This window comes from Myxine glutinosa, unplaced genomic scaffold, assembly GCF_964187855.1.
Source record: "Myxine glutinosa unplaced genomic scaffold, kmMyxGlut1.1 SCAFFOLD_107, whole genome shotgun sequence".
NCBI classification, from domain to species: domain Eukaryota; kingdom Metazoa; phylum Chordata; class Myxini; order Myxiniformes; family Myxinidae; genus Myxine; species Myxine glutinosa.
The window spans coordinates 536,929-561,708 of NW_027616358.1; the positions used below are offsets into that span (position 1 = coordinate 536,929).

Below are 24,780 nucleotides of genomic sequence, written 5' to 3' on the forward strand. Positions count from 1 at the left end.
CTATTGTGCTTCACTTCCAATGGCCAAACAAACTCCCTCTGCTGGACTGATCATGCCAAAGTGCTGGCACGACAATGCATTCTCCACGACCATGAAATTGTGGAGAATTTAAAAAAACGTTTTGTACTTTTAAAAACGTAAAAAAAACCGGATAAAATATCATTTTCTAACGCGCAATACAATCTTATTATAATAGAGCAAACGTATATGGTTATGTATGTCGCTATGTTTATATGCGACGAAAACGTCTTCTTCTTCAAATAAAATTACCACCCTCTTAATTAATAATTAACCCTCTTAATTGCATTAAGACTGCTGAGACCCCTCAGACCTTTGACGACCCTTTAATTCCTCCAAGACCCTTAAGACTCAAAACACCCCGAAGACCCAAAACACCCCGAAGACCCAAAACACCCCAAAGACCCAAAACACCCCGAAGACCCAATAGACCCCGAAGACCCAAAAAGACCCAGAGACCCTTAAAGACCAAGAAGAACCAAAAGGTCCTGAAGACACAGAAGACCCTCAAAACCCAAAAGCCTCTGAAGACACCAAAGACCCAAAAGCCTCTGAAGACACTGAAGACCCAAAAGACCCTGAAGACCCAAAAGACACCGAAATGGTCAAAGATGCCTACCCCTCTGAAACGACGTGTGGTGAGGCACCTGGAGCACTCCGAGTCACGCAAGTACAAATAAGGAAAACAAATAATGATTCCAGTTTCATTTATTATATGTTTTATCAACATTTCAGAATTCCAGGAAATTCCCAGAAAATGTTTGCCTTATTATTTCATTGATATTAATATCTAAAAATTAGATAATTGCCATTGTATTTCATGGTGTCTATCTGGAATTTTTTAAAGCAAAAGTCGAAAGGTCATCGACTTATTATGTGTGTACAATTTAACTTCTCCTTCCTCTCCACCATCTTTTTTCAAAGCATGTGTAATATTGGACTAAATATGATTAAATATAAACATAAATACATATTCACGTGTAGACTTCCTGTTAATTCTACGCACACTTAACTTACCACGAAGTGCCATTTACTTTGACAACAGCCCATTCGGATAATTAACTCAGACTAGGTGACACAATCAGAAACAGCGATAATTGAGGCAATCGTAGTGGGTGGCAAAGAGTGGGGGGGAATGATGAGGAAGGACAAGAAGAAAGTGGGGGGAAATAGGAAAACACTGAGGAAGAAGATGAGCAGTTCAGCCAGGAAGAAGAGCTGGCCAAATAACCCAATTGTGAGGACATTCAGGATACTGTACAAAGAGCCAAGAACTGTTGGGGTGTACTTGATAATTTTAAAATATTATGAGCAGGGAGCTGTGAAATTCCACAAATTCCATGTAATGTAAACATGACTTCAAGTCCTCAACTACTCCCCCCACCCCCCATCCCCCACCCCCCATCCCCCACTCCTCCCCCCACCCCCCCCGACCCCTAACCCCCCACTCCCCCCGTCCCCCAACACCCACACCCCACCCTCCTCCAAGCCCATGACCTCATCCCATCTTCATTTCTTCCCATTAACAACATTCCTGTTCTGTTCATTAAGAGCAATGTTAAATATAAAACGAGAAAGCATCTGAAAATGCAAAAAGCCCTTCCACGTCTGCTTTGCATTCAGACGTCTTCTGTATGCTAAATATGACGAAAACAGCTAAAAAAAATACAAAAATAAATTAACGCTTTTAGGTAACATTGACCATTTGACCTCAAAGGCAATATGCCATCAGTGACTCAATATTCAAACCCTGCTCAAATTTCAAGTCAATCAGATGAAAATTGATTATTTTATGCAACCTTGACTTTTGACCTTTTGATCTGAAAAAAAATAAAATAATTATAATAATAATCTGCTTCTAGCTTTTGATTGGTGGACCAATTTGGTGACCCATTATGCATATCGTTTAAATTTCAGGTTAATTAGATGAAAATTGACGATTTTATGTGATGTTGAGCTTTGACCTTTTGACCAAGTTCTTAATTTGTCTCCATATTCTCGTAATAAAGCTTTGTTGAAAATTTACTGACAAAACTCAAAGGCGGGGGGGGGGGGGGGGGGGGGGTCACACACGTGTGGGCCCCCAATCTCCTCTCTCCTCCTCCCCCAGTCTCCTCTCCCCTCCTCCCCCAGTCTCCTCTCCCCCCCCCCCCCCCCCACCGCAGTCTCCTCTCCAGCCCCCCCTCACTCCAGCAGTTGTTCCAATTGAGCAGGTACGGCAAATATTAGAGGTAATTTAACTTTTCTCTTGGAGCAACACAGTGTAAATCCAGCCCCTTGTCCTGTTCATTAATTTGTGAAATGTTTCGCAGAACAGTGCACCCATAGTGACGTCATCGGACTCGCACGGTGACGTCATCAGACTCGCACCACAATGATGATCTTCACCAATATTATCCAATACTTCATCCGGATTCATTACAGCTGCTCTTGTATATGTTTGCTGAGCACATATTACCTTCCAATGTCTTTGTTGCTCAGCCTCCCGTGCAAGTCTGTTAACCTTCATTGGCGGTCTCATTCTGTTCCCTCATTATGTTATTCATTTTGGAGATAGCATTTACAAACGCAAGTGGCAACACGTAAACGATGCTCCGCCCCTTTCCCCAAGTGCAGAGTACCTAATTGCAACTTTTTATTGTGACTACGTCAAAAGAATGAAACATTCCAACGATATAAAGAATACAGCTCAAATGGAAAAGTCCCTGGGAAAAAGTATTTTGGGCGGTGTATAAGAAACTTTCTGTCCCATGAAACCAAAGTTACTCTTTTCGTTACAGCATACAAAATGACATTTTGAAAATTAAAGATTTCAAACTAGAACGCCACTCATTGATGCGACGGGTCATCTATTGTGGCCAAATTGGTACAGGAAGCTTGACAATTCGGTGCAAAATTGCTGGCGTGGGGGTAGATGCCATAGTGGATACAGGAGCTAGCGCCACGATCATCAGCCCTGTGGTCCTTGATTCAAGTGCAGACGGCTGGTATAAAATCCAGCGTCTGGAAAATCATAGTTTGCAGCTGGCTACCTGGGTAACGGCCCCCATCATAGGGCGTGGTTTTGTAACCCTCAAATTGGGATTGGTAAAGAGGGAAATAGAAGTTTGGGTGGCAGAAGTGTGCGACCCATGCCTAATCGGGCAGGATCTGTTGACTGCCAGCGGTTGTAAAATCGATTTGTGCCGGGGGACCCTGCGAGTGGAAATTAAAGATTTCAAACTAGAACGCCACTCAGTAGAACGCATACTCCCGCCGTGGGTTTAGTTGGAATAATACGTTTTGTTTAACATCCCCTCTCCCCAAAACAATAAATGAAAAAGAAAGTAAGCCCTAACTGTTAGAGAATTTATTTTGATATATTTCGGAATTAGAGGAGAAAAACATCATTTAAGAATAAGAATAAAAGCTTTAATGCAGTAAAACAGAAAAAATCTTTCCCAAAAAAAATTCCCCAAAAAATTCCTGGATCTGGAATAATATCCTGAGCTACACCAAAAACTAATGAATTCTTCCTTATCCCAAGGGAAATCATCCCACCAACTTTCATCCAAATCCATTCAGAACTTTTCCAGATATCTTGTTCACAAACACACGAACACACGGACGGACACGATCGAATGCGTTACTCCCTGGCTGCAGTAACAAACCTGAAAATCGCAGAGCCAGAACCAGAATTATTTATTTGGTCTGGGAAGCCCATGCGAGGTTTCTTCTTCTTCAGCCTCTCACAACCCTGGGTGAATATGCGATCTTTTAAAAAAAAGTTGGAATTTTGCCAAATCTGTTTTATTCGTTTGTTAATATACCTCAGCCATTGACAAATCTGGAACTAAGTCTTTATAAGTTCATCAAATACTGACACCGCGAATGACATTCGCTGAGCTAAATGTTGATATTGTGGCGGACACAAAAGCCCACTGTCGTGGTGACATCATTCCACGCACCGAGTGGGCGGTGGCCACGCCCGAGGGGTAGGCGTGGCCTCATGATATACCCCGGGCGACCAGCCCGGAGGAGTTTAGTGTTACAGTGTAGTCTTACAATAAAGACGTTTATATGTTACCGCTTGTCCGCTTCCTCCTTGCTCACAAGCAGCGCGCGTAACGCCGCGCTTTACTGGTGACCCTCGACGTTGGATCTGCCGGAGCGATCCTTCCACACGCGACGCCATCGCCATGGCCGCCTTCGTCAAACTTCCGGAATTTTGGGAGGCTCAGGCCGAAGTCTGGTTCGTCCAGGCCGAAGCCCAATTTCAGCTTCGGCACCTCACCGGCGATGACACGCGCTACTGCCACGTCGTCGCCTCCCTCGGGCCCGGCACGGCCGCTCGAGTTGTGTCCGTCCTTCGCCACCCACCGGACGGCCACAAGTACGAGGCACTCAAGCGGCTACTCCTAGCCACGTTCAGCCTCACGGACGACGCACGGGCCGACCGCCTCCTGGATCTCCCCGAGCTCGGTGAGACGCGCCCGTCGGTCCGAATGGACCATATGCTGTCACTGTTGGGCGACGAAGCCCCCGGTTCGCTATTCCGGGCGCTTTTCCGTCGCCAACTTCCAGCGCAGGTTCGCCTCGCGTTGGCCGGGACCGGGCTAACGGAACCCCGAGCATTGGCGGCCGAGGCGGACAAGGACTTCGCCGCTTCGGACACGCGGGCGAGCGTTGGCGTGGCCGTCACGGCCTTCGACGCTGATGTTCCACAGCATCATCTTCTACAGCACGCTGATGTTCCACAGCATCATCTTCTACAGCACGCTGATGTTCCACAGCATCATCTTCTACAGCACGCTGATGTTCCACAGCATCATCTTCTACAGCACGCTGTGGTTCAGCAGCATGCTGATACGCACCTCGTGAACGCCGCCACGCCCCGCCCACCGCCGCGGAGAAAACCGCCACCGCGGGGAAACCCGTCGACTCCACCGGCCTGGCGGAGCCAGCCGCACTCCTCCAGCTCCACCACCTGGTGCTGGTTCCACGCCAAGTTCGGCCACGAAGCTCGGCGGTGTCATCCGCCGTGCTCCTTCAACGGGTCGGGAAACGCCCGGGCCGGCGCTCAATTGTGGCGATGAGCGCCGGCCGTTCGAGCAGCCTGCTGTTCATAACGGACACCTTCTCCGGGCGCCGTTACCTGTGCGACACGGGAGCACAGGTGAGTGTCATTCCCGCCGGCACGTCAGACAAGCACGCCGCGGGTGGGGGCCCCGCGCTGCTTGCCGCGAACGGGACGCCCATCCGTACGTACGGAAAACGCTGCCTCTCACTGCGGTTTGGAGGGCAGGTTTTCCGATGGACGTTCGTCACCGCCGACGTGCCCATGGCACTGCTTGGCGCGGACTTCCTGTGCGCTAATGGGCTCCTGGTCGACGTCAAGCGCAGACGGCTTGTCCAGGCCGAGACGTTCAGCTCGCTCGCATGTGCGTTGCCCAGCTCAACGAGCGGCTTGCCAAGCGGCTTGCCGAACGATTCGGTTCCGGCCACGTTGGTCTGTACGCTTCCGGCAGCGGACGCATTCACCCGCCTCCTCGCCGGCTTCCCGGCCCTCACACGGCCCACCTTCTCGGCGGGGGCCGTCAAGCACGGGGTGGCCCATCACATCCCCACCGTCGGGCCACCGGTCTACGCCCGGGCACGCCGCCTCGAGCCGACGAAGCTGGCGGTGGCAAAAGCGGCGTTCGCTACCCTGGAGCGACTCGGCATCGTTCGGCGCTCAGAGAGCGCTTGGGCGTCGCCGCTGCACATCGTGCCGAAGCCCGGCGGGGGATGGCGACCGTGCGGGGACTATCGCCGTCTCAATGACGCCACGACTCCCGACCGCTACCCCGTCCCCCACATTCAGGACTTTTCCGCCCGTTTGGCGGGCAGGTCCTTCTTCTCGAAGGTGGACCTCATACGCGGCTACCATCAGGTCCCCGTCAGGCCGGAGGACGTCCCGAAGACGGCGGTCATCACGCCATTCGGACTCTTCGAGTTCCTGCGCATGCCCTTCGGTCTGAAGAATGCGGCTCAGGCGTTCCAGCGACTGATGGACAGCGTCCTGCGCGACTTGGATTTTGTCTACGTCTACCTGGACGATATCCTCGTCGCCAGCGCGTCCCGCGAAGAGCACCTACGCCACCTCCGCACGCTCTTCGAACGCCTGGGCCAGCATGGCCTGATTGTGAACCCCGCAAAGTGCCGGTTCGGCGCCGCCACAATCGATTTTCTGGGGCACCGTGTCACCAGGCACGGCGCCGTCCCCCTGCCGGCCAAGGTGGAGGCGGTGAAGGGGTTTCCGCGCCCCCGCACGATCAGAGGGCTGCAGGAGTTCCTGGGCATGGTGAACTTTTACCATCGGTTCCTGCCCCGTATCGCCCAGCTCCTGCGCCCCCTGCACGAAGCTCTCCGAGGTAAGCCGGGCAAAGGCGACGTTACCTGGACCGAGCAGATGGACACGGCGTTCACGGGCGCGAAGCTCGCCTTGGCTAACGCCACCATGCTCGCGCACCCGGCGCCCGATGCACCGATCGCCCTCACCACCGATGCCTCGGACTACGCGGTGGGCGCGGTGCACGAGCAATGGGTGCGTGGAGCTTGGCAACCGCTGGCGTTCTTTAGCCGGCAGCTTCGCCCGCCCGAACGCCGTTACAGTACCTTCGACCGCGAGTTGCTCGGACTTCACTTGGCGGTCAGGCACTTCCACCATCTGCTCGAGGGCCGGGCGTTCACTGCCTTCGTCGACCACAAGCCGCTGATCTTCGCGATGGGCAAGGTCACCGAGCCGTGGTCGGCCCGGCAGCAGCGTCACCTCTCGGCCGTGTCCGAGTACACGACAGACATCCAGCACGTCACGGGGAAGGACAACCCGGTGGCGGATTGCCTTTCCCGGGCCGTCGCCCACGCAGTCCACCTCGGCATCGACTATGCCCGGATGGCAGCGGACCAGGCCGCTGACCCCGACGTCCAGGCCTTGCGGACCGCCGTCACGGGCCTCCGCGTCACCGAGGTGCCGTTCGACGGCGCGGGCGCGGCTCTCTTGTGCGACGTCTCCCTCGGGCGTCCTCGCCCCATTGTGCCCGCGGGCTGGCAGCGCCAGGTGTTTGACGCCATCCACGGCCTGTCCCACCCGGGCGCGAGGGCCTCCCAAAGGCTGATCGCCGACAAGTTCGTCTGGCATGGCCTCCGGAAGGCCGTCCGCGGCTGGGCCAGGACGTGCCTCGCGTGCCAGCGCGCCAAGGTGCACCGGCACACCCAGGCCCCGTTGGCCCCGTTCACGGTGCCAGAACGCCGGTTTGACCACGTCCACGTGGACCTGGTGGGACCTCTGCCCCCCTCGCGGGGTTTCACCTACGTCCTCACCATGGTGGACCGCACCACCCGGTGGCCGGAGGCCGTGCCCTTGGCGTCGACAACGGCGGCCGATGTCGCGCAGGCTTTCATCGCCACCTGGGTCGCCCGGTTCGGCGCCCCCTCAGACATCTCATCCGACCGCGGCCCCCAGTTCACCTCGGAGCTCTGGGGGGCGGTTGCGCAGGGGCTCGGGGTCCGGCTGCACCGAACCACGGCCTACCACCCCCAGGCTAACGGCCTGTGTGAGCGATTTCACCGCTCATTGAAGGCCGCGCTCCGGGCCACCCTCCGCGACGGCGGCTGGGTCGACAGGCTCCCCTGGGTCCTGCTGGGCCTCCGGACGGCGCCCAAGGAGGACCTGCGCGCATCCGCGGCGGAGTTGGTCTTCGGGCAACCGCTGCGGGTGCCGGGCGAGTTCCTCCCCGACTCCACGGCACCATGGTCCGCGGCACAGCAGCGCTCCGCTCTGCAAGAGACCGCCCAGAGGTTCGCCCCGGTGCCAACGGCATGCCACGGGCACCCACCGACGCACGTCGCCCCGGAGCTTCGCACGGCGGAGTACGTCTTCGTCCGCCACGATGCCCATCGGACACCACTGCGGCCCCCGTACGACGGGCCTTTCCGCGTGCTGGAGACCGGGGCAAAGCACTTCACCCTGGACATCGGCGGTACTCCTGACCGCGTTTCGGTAGACCGCCTCAAGCCGGCCCACCTCGATGTGGACCATCCACCGCCAGTGGCCCGACCCCCACGTCGGGGCCGCCCTCCTGCGGGCGGACCCCCGGCACCGCCCAGCCCCGCCGCCACGGCGCCCCCCGGTCCTGCACCCATCCCAGGGGCAGCCAGGGGCATCCCACCTGGTATCCCTGCACCCCGGACGCCGCCGATCGCCAGGGGGCGCTTCGGCCGGGTCATTCGTCTGCCCCGCAAACTGGCCCTCCAGGTGCGCGGGAATTCTGGGGGGGCGCGTGTGGCGGACACAAAAGCCCACTGGCGTGGTGACATCATTCCACGCACCGAGTGGGCGGGGCCACGCCCGAGGGGTAGGCGTGGCCTCATGATATACCCCGGGCGACCAGCCCGGAGGAGTTTAGTGTTACAGTGTAGTCTTACAATAAAGACGTTTATATGTTACCGCTTGTCCGCTTCCTCCTTGCTCACAAGCAGCGCGCGTAACGCCGCGCTTTAATATCTCTTCTGAGGTAAAAAACAACAAAACAAAAAAACAGGTTTAAAGCATTATACGTATCAAACGATACATTTTTATATGAAACGGGGAAACCTAATACACACTTTGGTGGTTTTAAAATGACAGAATATGTCTTTATTAGAAGGAAAAAAATGAACATTGAAGACGACGCTGCTAAAACAAATACACCACTCTAACGCATAACCACGAGTTTAAACTACATTTACAACAAATATGAAAACTATTTTCATATCACAATGTTAAATATAGAATATATAGAAGATAATGTTTAAAAAAATGAGCCCTATCTTCCAATGGCAAAAAAATCATTCAAAAAATTCCTGGATCGGGAATAATATCCTGAGCTTCACCAAAAACTATTCAATTCTTCCTTATCCCAAGGGCAATCATCCCACCAACTTTCATCCAAATCCGTTCAGAACTTTTCCAGATATCTTGTTCACAAACACACGAACACGCACACACACACGGACACGAGTGAATGCATTACTCCCTGGCGGGAGTAATAAACTTATTTAAAGTGTACGTGCACATAGCTTATAAAATAAGAACGAAAAATTATCTCTCGGCAATTTCCCGTATGTTTATTTATTTATTTTACATCTGTGAATTACATGTCCCTGCACACGTGAAATGGAGTTTGTTTATTAATGCTGGATGTGAACACGATGCAGCCTTGAAAACTCGTGCGAAAAAAAATAATTATTAAAGATTTCACGATTTTATTTCCTTTCGCTATGAAACGCATCTTGTTTGGGAGGTGTATAATCACTCCGAACGAAACAGGCACTGCCTGGTTTCCTTTGCTTGAGTTGTAATCAAAATGTACCTTTGTTTCTACAAAATGTAATTTATGATCGAAAACGTGTTGATTCAGTGTTAAAATGCACATCAGGCCGATCAAAGGCCTATGGAGCATTGACTCTTCTTCATTTTTAAACTTGAAAGTATCGAAAACTTTTCGCTTTACAAAGTAAAAATAGATTAAAACCAAACGTTATCAATAAATATTGTATTCCATAGTTAGTTATTTACATTGTACATTTACATTTACAAAGAGGCACAGAGGGAGCTGGAGATGGAGGAAATGTTGAGTTGAATCTTGGAGACGGCGTGAAGCTGGAAGGTGTGAATACATTTTGCTACCTCGGAGACGTGCTGAATGGAGAAGGTGGATCAGACTCGGCAACGGTTGCTCGAGTGAGATGTGCATGGAAGAAGTTTCGGGAACTGAGTGGCGTGCTGATGAGGAGGGGAGTCGTTGAAGCTGAAGGGAAAGGTGTATGCTGCATGTGTGAGAAGTGTTATGATTTATGGGAGCGAGACATGGGTAATGAACGTAGAGCAGCAACGAAGGTTGGAAAGGGTGGAAATGCGAATGGTTCGACGGATGTGCGGAGTATCGTTGAGAGAGAGGAAGATAAATGATGAATTGCGAAAGATGATGGGAATAGAGCCTGTGATTGATGCTGTGAAGAGGAACAGGTTGAGATGGTTTGGTCATGTGTTGAGGAAGGATGAAAGTGACTGGTTGAGAAGAGTGATGGAAATGAATGTGGAAGGAAGTAGAGGACGGGGAAGACCGAGAAAAACTTGGCTAAAGATGGTGGAAAAAGAAATGCGGGCAAGGGGGTTAACAAGGAGAGATGCAGAAAATAGGGCAAAATGGAGAAGATTGTCATGGGGACCGCAAGGCTAACCCCCGCTCTCGCAGGGAAAATGGCCTTAAAATGCATGTTGTTGTGTTGTTGTATAGTTCGTTTACATTATTATGTGCATTTTTGAAGTACTGTTTTGTTTATTTCACTGGTTGGAAAACAGTTGACTCACTTTAAACAAACTCTGTATATACACCCCAGGAATATGTAAATATATAATTCGACTTTGGTTCGATCACGAACTTCAGTATTCACTCGCTGTACTTTTACGAAGTAATATAAATAACGAAGTCCTGGGAACGTTCTCCCCTCTCATTGTCTTCTCTCCTTCCCCTCTCTCCTTTCCCTCGCTCATTCCCTTCTCTCATTCCCCTTCTCCTTCCCCGTGCCCACATGACAGTCAACACATTCAAAACGGCTGTTGGAATACATTTCGCTGATTTTCTCAACTTTAGCTGAAACTGAGACTTGAACCATCCCAGCGACTGTGATGGTGAATTAGAATCGAGATAAAGCCGTGAGGGAGACTCAATGAATGGTCTTTATGTTACAGGCCTTTGAAAATGCATTTCGTTCTATAAACGGAAACTATTATCGAATTTTATGCCCGTTTTTTTTGCAACCGAGTCTAAAACCATGTTAGCGACTGTGAAAAATGAAATGAGATATCGAATGAGAGTTTGAAATAAAACTGTGTGAATAAAAGAGGCCGCAAAGCTATGCTCAGTAAACAACATGGTGGATATTTGTTTTTGAAGCCCCTCCCAGACCGGGTATAGCCACACCCTCAGACAGACTCACAGACAGAATCACCTATGGAGAATATTATATATAATATGTTGCCCCACCATACATGTAGTTTAAACGCCGAATTGATCTTGTAATGTTTGATTGACAAATCACTACGAGAAGGCTTTTCAAACTTGTTTTCCACTTATTTGACCTCGTTTTCCCCCATAGGACATTATCCTAAGTTGGCGGTGTTCTTTGAGCTCAAAAGAAACCTCCTCTACTTCATCCTGGAGACCTACATCCCCTCTGTGCTACTGGTCGTTCTCTCCTGGATTTCATTCTGGATCAGCCAGTCCTCCGTACCTGCTCGTATCTGCATTGGTGTGTGCGCGTATGACATCTCACGTGCTCCCATGATCTTTCCTTTACTTTATTTACTTTCTGGGTGGCAAATAAACTGCATATGGCATTGATCCTCTTCATTGTTGCCCATGTAATCTTACAGTGAAACAAAAATCGAATTTCAACAAACTGAGAATTATGAAACATGATCATTATGATTCACTTTGCATCCTTTTAATACAATACAAATACAACATGCACTATTATCCAAATAAATATTCAGTTAATGTTTCCCAGGTATTAAACAAGTTGCGAAGAGCCATATGGCATATGTCTGACCCACGTTTGGCTGCTATACATCACATTCAGCATAATTATCCCGTCCTCTGCACAGCGAGAGACAGGGTCTTTCGATCATTTCTGTCTGTCTGTCCGGGCCATAACCTTTTTACCATTTGACATTTTGTCATCAAATATTAAACAAAGCTTTATTATGAGAATATGGAGAAGGCAAATTAATAATTTGGTCAAAAGGTTAAAAGTCAGCATCACATAAAATCATTAATTTTCATCCAATTAACCTGAATTTTTAAGAATTTGCATATTGGGTCACTAAATTGTTCACCAATCAAAACCTAGAAGCCGTTTATTTATTTGTTTGTTTTTTAGATGAAAAGGTCAAAGGTTAATGTTGCATAAAATTGTCAATTTTCATCGAATTAACCTGAAATTTAAAGAATTTGCATATTGGGTCACTGAGTTGTTCACCAATCAAAACCTAGAAGCCGTTTATTATTATTATTTTTTTTTAAGATCAAAAGGTCAAAGGTCAAGGTTGCATAAAATCGTTAATTTTCATCCAATAGACTTGAAATTTGAGCAGAGTTTGCATATTGGTTCACTGAAGCCTATTGCTTTCGAGGTCAAAAAGTCCAGGTCGTCTAAAATCATCACTTTTTTTGTATTTTGTAAAACTGTTTTCATCATGTTTAGCATGGAGAAGAAGAAGCCTGAATACAAAGAGGATGCAGATGGGTTTTGCATTTTCAGATGCTTTCTCGGTAACTTTTTGATCAAAAATTTAATGGAAAAATGAATTATTAAATTATTTCCCTTAATGTATATTACAAATGTATTCGATTTTGACGACTCCAGAATTGAATGACAAGAACTGATATAATTTGTTAATACTTTGAGGAAAAGTAATTGATAAAATAAGAGTGGATTAAACGCACAGTCAATTTTAAAGTACATCATAGTTATCATTAAAAAAATTATCCTTGGGTAGGCATTCCTCAGTTTAATGTTTTGTGTCGATCGCTCAAGCGGTTGTGGAGAAAACAAATTAAAAAACGAGTAAACCTGAAAAATGTGGAGGAAGGAAAAGAAGAAGAATTATTTTAATAGACAAAAAACAAGAGGGTTTCTTCGGTACCCTAATAATTCATCTCTTTCAGGTAGCCAAAAGGATGTGCAGCGGAGAAAGGATACTGAATATCACTGCATGCCATTTCCCATTTTGTGGAATTCTTCGTGTATTGCACTCTTACCATTCATGGGTAAATCTCTATGAGTAACGTGTTAGCCTACAGCACCATGTGAACAATGGGCACCAAAGGACCAATACCACTAAAGACAAAAAATGGGCAACACCGGATGTATAAATGCCTCAAAAAGGAACACGTAACCCAACTATAGTTGTGGGTCCTGTTGAAGTATAAACAAAAAGGAAAGTAAATTTAATACAATGGGGAAACTGCAATCATGTACACAATACCTCAAAATGGCACCTCAACACAAGTTACACTATATAGCATGGAAGCTCCATCAACCCAACTCGATTGCTTACTTACCGAGATATGGCTCGGATGGGAGCGTTGTGGACAGATCATCCCCCATAGCTCCAATGAACTGAGGAGGAAGAACTGTCAACAACAAATGGTGTCCTCGATTACCTTACAATTATCCGTTAACCTTCTCAATGTTGTTTAAAAGATATATGGTGTTCTTGATGCATACATTGTTTCAGTTAAAAATCATATTGGCAAGTTGTGTACATGACTGCGACTTCACACCTCCACTATGCCCGGAAGGCGGCGATGTTTAGCCTGCCAAAGGGTCCAGTGTGTGATGTTAGTGGGTTTCAAGCCCCACATTCCCCTTGCGCACCCTCCCAGCAGGCATGACAACGGTGTTGACAATGACCACACTCATGATGGGATCGCGCACATCGCTGCCCACTGGCAACTGCTCAATTAAGGCAATCGACGTCTACCTGGGCATCTGTTTCAGCTTCATCTTCGGCGCTCTTGTTGAATACGCCGTCGCACACTTCTACACCCTGCAACAGCCAACGCTGTATGAGATACAACAGGTGAGCCCTTCCTCTTGCTTTGTTTACGGGTCGAGCGAACTCTACAAGTTTACACACTTTGCTTTGACACCCCGAGGAATTGTAGCCCTTGTGATGAAATTCTGTGGCCCAGAGCTGACAATCGGGGTTATTTCAGACATCCAAAACTAAATGAAAGAACGAATGCTCGAGTTCTACACGTTTATTATTCAGCATGTTCCTTTTTTGATTTATTATCTTTTTCCACTCGCTCACATATTGTGCACAAGAGACTGTATTTGCTTTACTTCTTTGACTTTGATTGTTGTTTTGATTATTGCTTTGATGATTTGACTGTATTTTGAGCCTGTTGTTTGCTTTGGCGAACCAGCTGCACGTACTTCACAGGGCGATGAAGAAGTCTCAATTTTATATGTTACTTATTCGCTTCCTTTTCTTATCCAAGGTTCATTGAATAAGTTTAGGAGACATCCCTATAATTTACTGCAAACAAAAAGCAATTTGTAGATGATGTTCAAATTGACAGCATTATGTGACACAGGTGGTTTTATTTAATGGGGAGAGGGGAGGAGGGATGGGGAGGGAGTGACATCTGCATAGGTGTGTGTGTGTGAGTGTGTGTGTGTGAAGAGGAAGGAGAGGGTCGCAGCACACCCACTTTTCTGGAGAGATATGAGACAAATGGTGGCTCAACCTCAACTTTATATTTTGCACTAACTCCAAAATAGCATAATTTACACCATGACGGTAGTCATGGGCTATATGCCCAGAGGTGAGACATCATACCTTTGTAATATGAATTTCAAGAATGAAAATTGAGTTGAGAAGCAGTGCTATGGGGAAAACAAATAAAAGGTTGAAAAAAATACCTGTTGGAATGTAAAATAAACAGTCGCAACAAGTAGAGTGTGGCAAAAGGCATTTTGTTGCATGCAATAAGTCATGTTCACAATACTTCCTTGAAAACAAGCCATGCGTACATATGACCGAGCAGTGTTGGCCTCTCTACTTAAATTGTGCAAAGTCACACTGATGATGAAAGCGAAATTGACGACGTCTATCGGGGACACCTCTTCGCGGTGGTTGTACCCCCAAACACAAGTTGGCAACCAAATCTTCCCCATTCTTCCCTGCCGCCCGAATTCATCAGGGGAGCACGGTTATGGTCAGAGTGCCAATCGGGCCCCATGGACCGACCATTTCCCTCTTGTCCCTCTCTCTCCTCTCTCTCTCTCTTTATCTCTCTCTCTCTCTCTTTATCTCTTTATCTCTCTCTCTTTATCTCTTTATCTCTCTCTCTTTATCTCTTTATCTCTCTCTCTTTATCTCTTTATCTCTCTCTCTTTCTCTCTCTCTCTCTTTATCTCTTTATCTCTCTCTCTTTCTCTCTCTCTCTCTTTATCTCTTTATCTCTCTCTCTTTCTCTCTCTCTCTCTTTATCTCTCTTTATCTCCCTCTCTCTTTATCTCTCTCTCTCTTTATCTCTCTCTCTCTCTCTCTCTCTCTCTCTCTCTCTCTCTCTCTCTCTCTCTCTCTCTCTGTCTCTCTCTAACTCTGTCGTGGCCCTGATGTTGTGAAGGCGGGGGGTACACCAACCTGGGTGTGGCGGATATCTGGGTCACTCATGGGAGATCGATTGGCTGTCTCAGTTCCATGGGCTTGTTTGAGAGAACTGTCCAGGGCTAAACAACAACAATAAAATTGACAAACTTCACTGAGGAAAGGTTTTGAGTCAGCTCATTGTCGAAGGACCAAGACGATACCCTCATTTCAAAGAATGAGGCTTGCTTACACCACCACTTCAGGGCAAGAGGGAACGGGCAGACCTACCTTGTTGCTGCATTTACACTGCCTATAGCACTATAGCAGGCACTGTAACAAACAGCCCAAAAGGTAACTTGACACACCAACTCAAAGACCAGAGCCCAGCAGGTTACCCTGAGCGAAACTGGCTGAAGTCATCAAGCTGAAGTCATCACATTAAACTACACGTCAGTCAATGGTATATGGTCTGATGAATCTGTGCAGCGGTGTTGAAGGTTGAGCAAAGTTAATGAGGTTATTTATCAAAATTTGTTGAAATACATTCACATCCAAAAGTATTAATAATTTGGCGGCTTATTGCTGGAAAAGGGCCAAACAAGTATAAACCCTATCATAACAAGAACAGCATTCGGTATATCGCATATCTCCACCAGGCTGAACAGTTTGTTTTGTATCCACTCATAGGCCCGATCTGCATCTGGACCTGAACCAAAATGGAATTGGCTTCTTCTTGTCACCTACCCAAATCATTCACAAAGTTTGGTCATAACTCGTCCACAATGTTTTGAAATATCATGCTCATTATCGTGTTTGGCCCTATCTCTCAATGACCTGAAGAATCACTTGAAAACCTCATGAAAACTTCTGTTAAAAACTTCATGTATCCAGATCCGGATCTTCACCAAAATTGAATCAATTTGTCCCTCTCTTCACACACTCGACCTAGCCACCAAGTTTTGTCCGAATCTGTCCATAACATTTTGAGATATTGTACTATATATCATTTTTATCCCGATCACTCAATGGTGAAAAATCATTTAAAACCTCTCGTAGCTGGTTCCGGATCCGGATCGACAACAAAATGTAATAAATTCGGCTTTATCACACACCGAATCCATCCGTCCATAACTTTTAGAGATAACCTGCTCACAGACAAACAGAAATAGAGACAGACAGACACACAGACAGACATGGGTGAAAACATTACCTCCATCCATCTTTGGTGGCAGACCTAACGAGAGAGTTCAGAGAATACATTAGTGTATTGTGGGGTATGCATGTAGGGACAATTACAGGGAGATCAGGAGAAGTGGTGGAAGTATTGGTCAGAAGAAGAGTGGACATATGTTGTGTGCAAGAGACGAGATGGAAGGGAAGTGGTGTGAGAATGCTGAAGGGTAGGCAGGGACAGAAATACAAGTTTATGTGGCAAGGGTGCCCGGAGGGCGTGAATGGTGTTGGTGTCCTATTTTCTGAGGAGTTTGTAGACAGTGTGGTGAGAATGACTAGAGTGAGTGATAGGTTGATGATGGTGAAAATGATGATTGGAAAGGTCTTGGTGAACGTCATCTCGGGATATGCTCTGCAGGCTGGTCGAAGCAATGAAGAGAAGGACAAGTTCTGGTGTGCGATAGAGAAGCTGATAGAAAACGTGAAAGATGAGGAAGTTGTTGTGGTAGGAGGGGCCATAAATGGACATGTGGGAAGGAGTATGGACGGTTTTGAGGGAGTTTATGGGGGTTACGGATATGGTGTGAGAAATGGAGAAGGTGAAAGGATTTGGGAGTTTGCTGATGGAGCTGATTTGTTGATGTGTAATACTCAGTTCCAGAAAGAGGATAATAAGCTTGTTACATACACGTCAGGTGGGTCGACGACAACCGTTGACTACCTGATGGTGCGTAGGCGAGATAGGGGGCACCTCGGGGACACAAAGGTGATCCCGGGGGAGGAGGCTGTTTCACAGCACCACTTGGTTGTCTGCGACATAAGGGTGAAAGGTGCGAGGAGAGCTCGGCGGATGAAGTACCAACCGAGAATGAAGGTGTGGAGGTTGAAAGAGGTGACAGTAAGGGAGGCATTAAAAGAGAGGCTGAGTAGGGTCGAGGATGATGTGGTTGAGCTTGAAAGTGCTTGGATTTCAATGAAAGCTAGTCTGTTGGGAGCCGTTGGTGAGGTATGTGGATGGACAAAAGGACCACCGAGCCACTCGGAAACATGGTGGTGGGATGATGAAGTGGAAAGAGGATTGACGAGAAGAGGAAGAAGTTCAAGGAGTGGCAGAAGGCGAAGGCTACGGGAGCAGAAACAGCAGAGCATGAAAGTTATAAGGCAGCCAGGAAGGCTGCAAAGAAAGAGGTAGCAAAGGCGCAGGAGTCATGTAGGAAAATGTTCGGAGAACGCTTGGATTCAGAAGAGGGTCAGAAAGCAGTATTCAGGATTGCAAAGCAGATAGCGAAAGAGATGTGTGATGTGATGGGGGTGAGTTGCTTGAAGGATGAAGTGGGACAAATCGTTGTCGACCCAGATGGAATTAAAGGAAGACGGAAAATATATATGGAAATGCTGTTGAATACAGAGAATGAATGGGATGGCAACATCGAGAGTAACCCAGTTTTAGGACCGGCAGAGAAGATAACTGAGAAGGAAGTTGAGGAAGCGATAAAAGCAATGAAGGGTAGAAAAGCGGGAGGGCCGACGGGAGTTGTGGGAGATATGTTGAAGGCAGCAGGAAGTTGGGGTGTGAAGAGAATGACAGAGATCGGTAATCTGGTGGTGAAAGAAGGCCGCATTCCAGTGGATTGGGAACTGAGTACCCTCGCCCCTCCATACAAGGGGAAAGGTGACCCTCTGGAGTGTGGCCCGTACCGAGCGATAAAGTTATTGGAGCATGGAATGAAGGTATTGGAAAGGGTGTTGGAGAGGAGGATAAGGAAGAAACTGAAGATCGACGAAATGCAGTTTGGATTTATGCCAGGAAGAGGAACAACAGACGCGCTTTTCATTGTGAGGCAGTTGCAGGAGAAGTACATGGAGAAGAGGAAGAAGTTGTTTCTTGGGTTTGTTGATGTGGTGAAAGCATTCGATAGGGTTCCACGCAAAGTATTGACATGGGCATTGAGGAAGTTAGGAGTGGAGGAATGGTTGATCAGAGTAGTGATGGCAATGTACAAAAGAGCGCGCACACCTGTAAGGACGAAGGACGGGAACAGTGGTGAGTTTGAGGTGAAGGTGGGAGTGCATCAGGGGTCGGTACTAAGTCCACTACTATTTGTAGCTGTGATGGAGGTGCTGGCTCAGAACGTAAAGGAGGGTTTGCCATGGGAGTTGTTGTATGCAGATGATCTGGTGTTGATTGCGGAAAGTATGGATGGACTGAAGGAAAAGATGAACAAGTGGAAGGAATATATGGAGACAAAAGGTCTGAAGGTGAATATCGGAAAGACAAAGGTGATGGCAAGTGGTAAAGCATGTGGTGAGATGGAAAGAACTGGGAAGTGGCCCTGTGCTGTGTGTAGAAAGGGTGGCGGAGTGAACTCCATTCAATGTACAATGTGCGCTGAGTGGGTTCATCAAAAATGTAGTGGTCTGAGAGGGTCATTAACCAGTGTGGCAGCTACATTCAAATGTAAGGTGTGCACAGAGGGAGCTGCAGATGGAGGAAATGTTGAGTTGGATCTTGGAGACGGCGTGAAGCTGGAAGGTGTGAAAACATTTTGCTACTTCGGAGACATGCTGAATGGAGAAGGTGGATCAGACTCGGCAACGGTTGCTAGAGTGAGATGTGCATGGAAGAAGTTTCGGGAACTGAGTGGCGTGCTGATGATGAGTGGAGTGTCGTTGAAGCTGAAGGGAAATGTGTATGCTGCATGTGTGAGAAGTGTTATGATTTATGGGAGCGAGACATGGGTAATGAACGTAGAGCAGCAACGAAGGTTGGAGAGGGTGGAAATGCGAATGGTTCGACGGATGTGCGGAGTATCGTTGAGAGAGAGGAAGACAAATGATGAATTGCGAAAGATGATGGGAATAGAGCCTGTGATTGATGCTGTGAAGAGGAACAGGTTGAGATGGTTTGGTCATGTGTTGAGGAAGGATGAAAGTGACTGGTTGAGAAGAGTGATGGAAATGAATGTAGAAGGAAGTAGAGGACGGGGAAGACCGAGAAAGACTTGGCTAAAGATGGTGGAAGAAGAAATGCGGGCAAGGGGGTTAACAAGGAGAGATGCACAAAATAGGGCAAAATGGAGAAGATTGTCATGGGGACCGCAAGGCTAACCCCCGCTCTCGTAGGGAAAATGGCCTTAAAATGCATGTTGTTGTTGTTGTATTGTGGGGTATGCAGTGTTCAAGTATATACTTCAATTTCAATTTAAATAAAATAAGAATTTTAAAGATCATTAAAAAGATTCCAGAAAGATAGGCCAATTGAAGCAGTTTTATACATCACCCTCATACACCTCCTGATTTAACCTGTCCAAGTACTGCTAAACGGAAGGGTTCTGGAAGTGACAAGAAAGTGATTTGTGTTCTACAGTGTTCAAGAATATAATTCAAATAAAATAAAATAAAGATCGTAAAAATCGTATAAATAAATAAATTCTGAAATTTACCGCTGTTTTACGCTGTACATTGAGACATTAAACTGCGTAAATTTCAATAAAAACTGGAAAGATTGAAGTGTTCTAAAACGTTTGACCAGTAGTATATATATATATATATATATATATATATATATATATATATATATATATATATATATATATATATACAGTGGAACCTTGACTTACGAGTTTAATTCGTTCTGTGACCGAGCTCGTAACTCAAATTGCTCGTTTCTCAAATCAAATTTCCCCATTGAAATGCTATTAATCCGTTCCAGCCCGCCAAAAACCACACCAATTTTTTTTTAAATATACAGTATATATAAAAATACCTCGCGCTTTATATTTCACCTGTATGCAGCATACAAGTTGGCAGGATGGCCTGGACTGGAGGTACGCACACTTGACTCTAAAGTCTAAACTGTCCAGCCTGGGTTTGAATCCCGACCCAGCTATAACCTGTCATGGGTGAATCACAGGCAGGGTGATTAATCAATGTGTGTACCGCTAAACTGGGCGCCCCGTTTGCGTCCCATTAGTTGTTGGATGTTAAGGATCTCACCGTGTTTTCCACAAAGAGAAGGCGAGCTATCGCCGGCACTCTGAACAAGTTGTGGCCTGGCATGCTCTTCTCCTCTGCCGTTATATACGTCCTCCTCGGCACCTCGCTCATGTTTTTCGACGATTGCGTGTTTTATATCCAAGCACAAGTTTTATATAAAACACGACGATTGCGTGTTTTATATCCACAAGTTGTGGCCTGGCATGCTCTTCTCCTCTGCCGTTATATACGTCCTCCTCGACACCTCGCTCATGTTTTTCGACGATTGCGTGTTTTATATCCAAGCACATCATCCTCTTCTTCTTCTCAGTACCGTGTTTTCCACAAAGAGAAGGCGAGCTATCGCCGGCACTCTGAACAAGTTGACGGCAGAGATACTGTACTTGCACGGCAAGATAACCACGTGACCAGAACCCACCTGGCGGCGTAAACTCAAAATAACCAACATGCGAAAACAAAAATGCAGCGCTATACGACAGAGATACTGTACTTGCACGGCAAGATAACCATGTGACCGGGTGGCGAAAGCTCGTAACTCGGATCTCGGCTCGCATCTCAAAGCAATAAACCGCCCGAGCGACGGCTCGTATCTCGAAAAACTCGTAAGTTGGGGCACTCGTAAGTCAAGGTTCCACTGTGTATATATATATATATATATATATATATATATATATATATATATATATATATATATATATATATATATATATATATACTGAAACGCAAAAGAAACTTACCACCTTTGAAACCTTTAAATATCAACAATAACACTGCGTGTAGTAAATGTGTGAACTTATTTGTGGACAATAGTGTCCTCACTGTCAGATTGGTCACTTGAACCTTCAATGGTCACTTCATAGCACACGCTGTCTCGAACAGCACCGTTTCTGACCTCGTCAGTGATCTAGCCAAGAGGTCACGGACTGCCATTCTTACTGAGCCATCACCGTCGATGCTCCATTCGCTATTGGCTTTAACCAAAGGCCAGTCGACAAACTGGCGCATTTTTGACCGAAACACTTTGACCTCTTGACCAACTTCAAAAAGACCGAAAACACAAAAGAAACTTACCACCTTTGAAACCTTTAAATATCAACAATAACACTGCGTATAGTAAATGTGTGAACTTATTTGTGGACAATAGTGTCCTCACTGTCAGACAAAACGGTCACGGATGGTCACTTGAACCTTCAATGGTCACTTCATAGCACAGCTGTTGAACAGCCGTTTTGACTGTCAGTGATTAGCCAAGGGGTACGGGATGATTTTAATGAGCTGCACGTGATGTCTTGATATTGGCTTTAAAAAGGCCAGTGCAAAATGGGCATTTCAATCAACATGCCACGATTGTCAAGGGATCAACGGCAGCGTGCCCTGGGCATGCTGCAAGGTGGACTGAGCTACCGTGAGGTGGCACGTTGCCTTGGCTGTTCACACCAGACGATATCGGCCCTGGTGGACAGAGACACCCTCCACAACTCTGCAGATGACAGACCTCGATCAGGGAGGCCAAGAGTCACCACTGCAAGGCAGGACAGGCAGATGGTCCGAAGTCACCTGCGGGATCGATTCCGTCCAGCATCCCGCACTGCGGCAGAAACTCCGGGGCATGCAAACCCACGGATCTCCAATGATACTGCACGAAGACGACTGCATGACTATGGTCTGACTGCCAGAAGACCATACAGAGGCCCCGTGATGACGGTTGCCCATCGCCACAACCGTCAGAGATGGTGCCAGCAGCATCAGCGGTTGACCTTGGCGCAGTGGAACGAGGTCGCTTTCAGCGATGAGTCAAGGTTCTGTGTGGACAGTCCTGATGGGCGTGAGTGTGTCTGGAGAAGAACTGGCAAGCGATATGCCGATTGTTGCGTGCGTCAAGCCAACAGGTGGGGTGGCCCAAGTGTGATGGTGTGGGCAGCCATATCAGGCCGGTACAGGACGCCACTGGTGGTTGTGGATGGGAATCTTAACGCCGAGCGGTATGTGGATAACATCCTGCGACCTCATCTGCTGCCATTCCTGCTAGACCACCCAGAACTGAGAACCTTTCAGCATGACAACGCTCGTTCCCATGCTGCTCGTTTTACCACTGCATTTCTCCAAGGTGAGAACATCAACACCATGCAGTGGCCTGCACTCTCCCCTGACCTGAATCCCATAGAGCACCTGTGGGATGAGCTTGGGAGACGCGTAGTTGGCAGGGCCAGGACACGGGCAGAGCTGCTTCAGACATTGAGGACTGAGTGGGACAGAATCCAGCAGCAATCCATCCAAAGACTGGTAGGCAGTATACGCCGACGATGCACTGCCTGTATCCAAAACAATGGTGGCCATACACGCTATTGAAAGGGGACTGACATTGCACCCTGTGCTGTTCTGTACTGTAGAACAAACTGATGAGATGGTGTATCTTGGTCAAAAACTTGACATGTCATCAATAAAGTGCCAATGTTTCAATTAGCAATTGTTGGTTTGTTTTATTTTGAACTGTTACAATTTTATTACATTTCAAACAAGTGGTAAATTTCTTTTGCGTTTTCGGTCTTTTTGAAGTTGGTCAAAATGGTCAAATTTTTTGGTCAAAATGCCCATTTTGCACTGGCCTTTTTAAAGCCAATATCAAGACATCACGTGCAGCTCATTAAAATCATCCCGTACCCCTTGGCTAATCACTGACAGTCAAAACGGCTGTTCAACAGCTGTGCTATGAAGTGACCATTGAAGGTTCAAGTGACTATCCGTGACCGTTTTGTCTGACAGTGAGGACACTATTGTCCACAAATAAGTTCACACATTTACTATACGCAGTGTTATTGTTGATATTTAAAGGTTTCAAAGGTGGTAAGTTTCTTTTGTGTTTTCGGTCTTTTTGAAGTTGGTCAAAATGGTCAAATTTTTCGGTCAAAATGCCCATTTTGCACTGGCCTTTTTAAAACCAATATCAAGACATCACGTGCAGCTCATTAAAATCATCCCGCACCCCTTGGCTAATCACTGACAGTCAAAACGGCTGTTCAACAGCTGTGCTATGAAGTGACCATTGAAGGTTCAAGTGACCATCCGTGACCGTTTTGTCTGACAGCGAGGACACTATTGTCCACAAATAAGTTCACACATTTACTACACGCAGTGTTATTGTTGATATTTAAAGGTTTCAAAGGTGGTAAGTTTCTTTTGCGTTTCAGTATATATATATCTTATAATAAAAAAGGCAGTGTTCATCCGTCCGTCTGTCGGCCTCTTCCATAACTCCAAAACCATGAAACATAGCGGTCTCAAACTTTGCTTGCATACACCTGGACCTCCAACAGATTGCAATGATGAAAACTGGGTGTTTGGGTGTGTTATAACACCCTTTTTAAAGATGATTAACGAGGTGCTCATAAAAATAAAAAAACATGTAATGCCTTACCAATATGGTGGCCCTCTATCTTGGTCAGCCCACTGCCACTCACTGGGTTATTAAGCCGCCATTTTGTTTCAGCCTACTCAAACGTGCTTTCCTTGGAAACATGATTGATTATTTATCATTACATAATTGAAGCATATCATCAAAATCTGGATTCGGATATGAAGATTGGATGCTGTAGACTAAATAAATCTCCAATTCTGGAGTGAAATCTGACATTTACCATATCTAGCGATTTGTATAACTAAGTGGAGCTCCAGAGGTTTCATCGCTCTCTAAATGTATATTTTCATTTATTTAAGTGAGGCTGTCATTTTCCTTCTTGGGTTAGTTTTTTTATTTAACTTGATAATAATTTTTAACTTCATTCATACTTCCATGGGATAGGAGTGTCACTCTGCTGTACCTGCGATCTGTTTTTTTTTAAAATCCCTCGGCCATTTTCAACCAGAATCAATCAGCTTGCTATCGCTTGCCAAGCCAGCCGTTCCTTATCACCAATTTCGTTGGAGTGCTTGCTGGAGTGCTTCAGTGCTTGCTGGAGTCTCACCGCTTGGTGAGAGCTCTACCAAAGAAGTCAGAAATACCTGTGCACTTAATTAATTAGTTGCAGAGTCAGAATTGAGGATTGAAAGAACCTTCTCCACCTTCTCAAGTGTAAAAGTCACAGAGTCCAGAAGGTGAGGTGTATGACGGGGGAAGATGGGTAACGAGAGTGAGGTGTTGAGGACATAATATTTTAAAGCAAACACAGAATTGAGGCATTCAATCTTCTCATGAGCAGAGTCGGCTGTGGTGCCGTTTGAAGAGAGGGAAGCGATAGAAGGGGAACATACACTAGAGACAGACACCACCAGGTTTTAGAGGAGGGAGACATGTTTGCAAGTTAATTATTGAGGTTGGACGAACACTCAAACGGGTAAGGAAGATATCGCATGCAATACGATATCGCAAACGCAAACGCAACGATATCGCAAACGGGTAAGGAATGAAACGGACAGGTGTTGTTTTC

General features: G+C 46.9%; 1 protein-coding gene across 1 annotated transcript in view; it reads left to right on the forward strand.

Annotated features, from left to right (window-relative positions):
* The window catches only part of LOC137413552 (gamma-aminobutyric acid receptor subunit pi-like), a 112,139-nt gene that overhangs the window by 78,199 nt on the left and 9,160 nt on the right, over window positions 1-24,780 (forward strand). Inside the window, exons 7-8 of the mRNA XM_078768666.1 lie at window positions 11,179-11,331; window positions 13,473-13,666. Coding sequence (XP_078624792.1) covers window positions 11,179-11,331; window positions 13,473-13,666 — 347 coding nt within the window. The remainder of the gene's footprint in view (window positions 1-11,178; window positions 11,332-13,472; window positions 13,667-24,780) is intronic.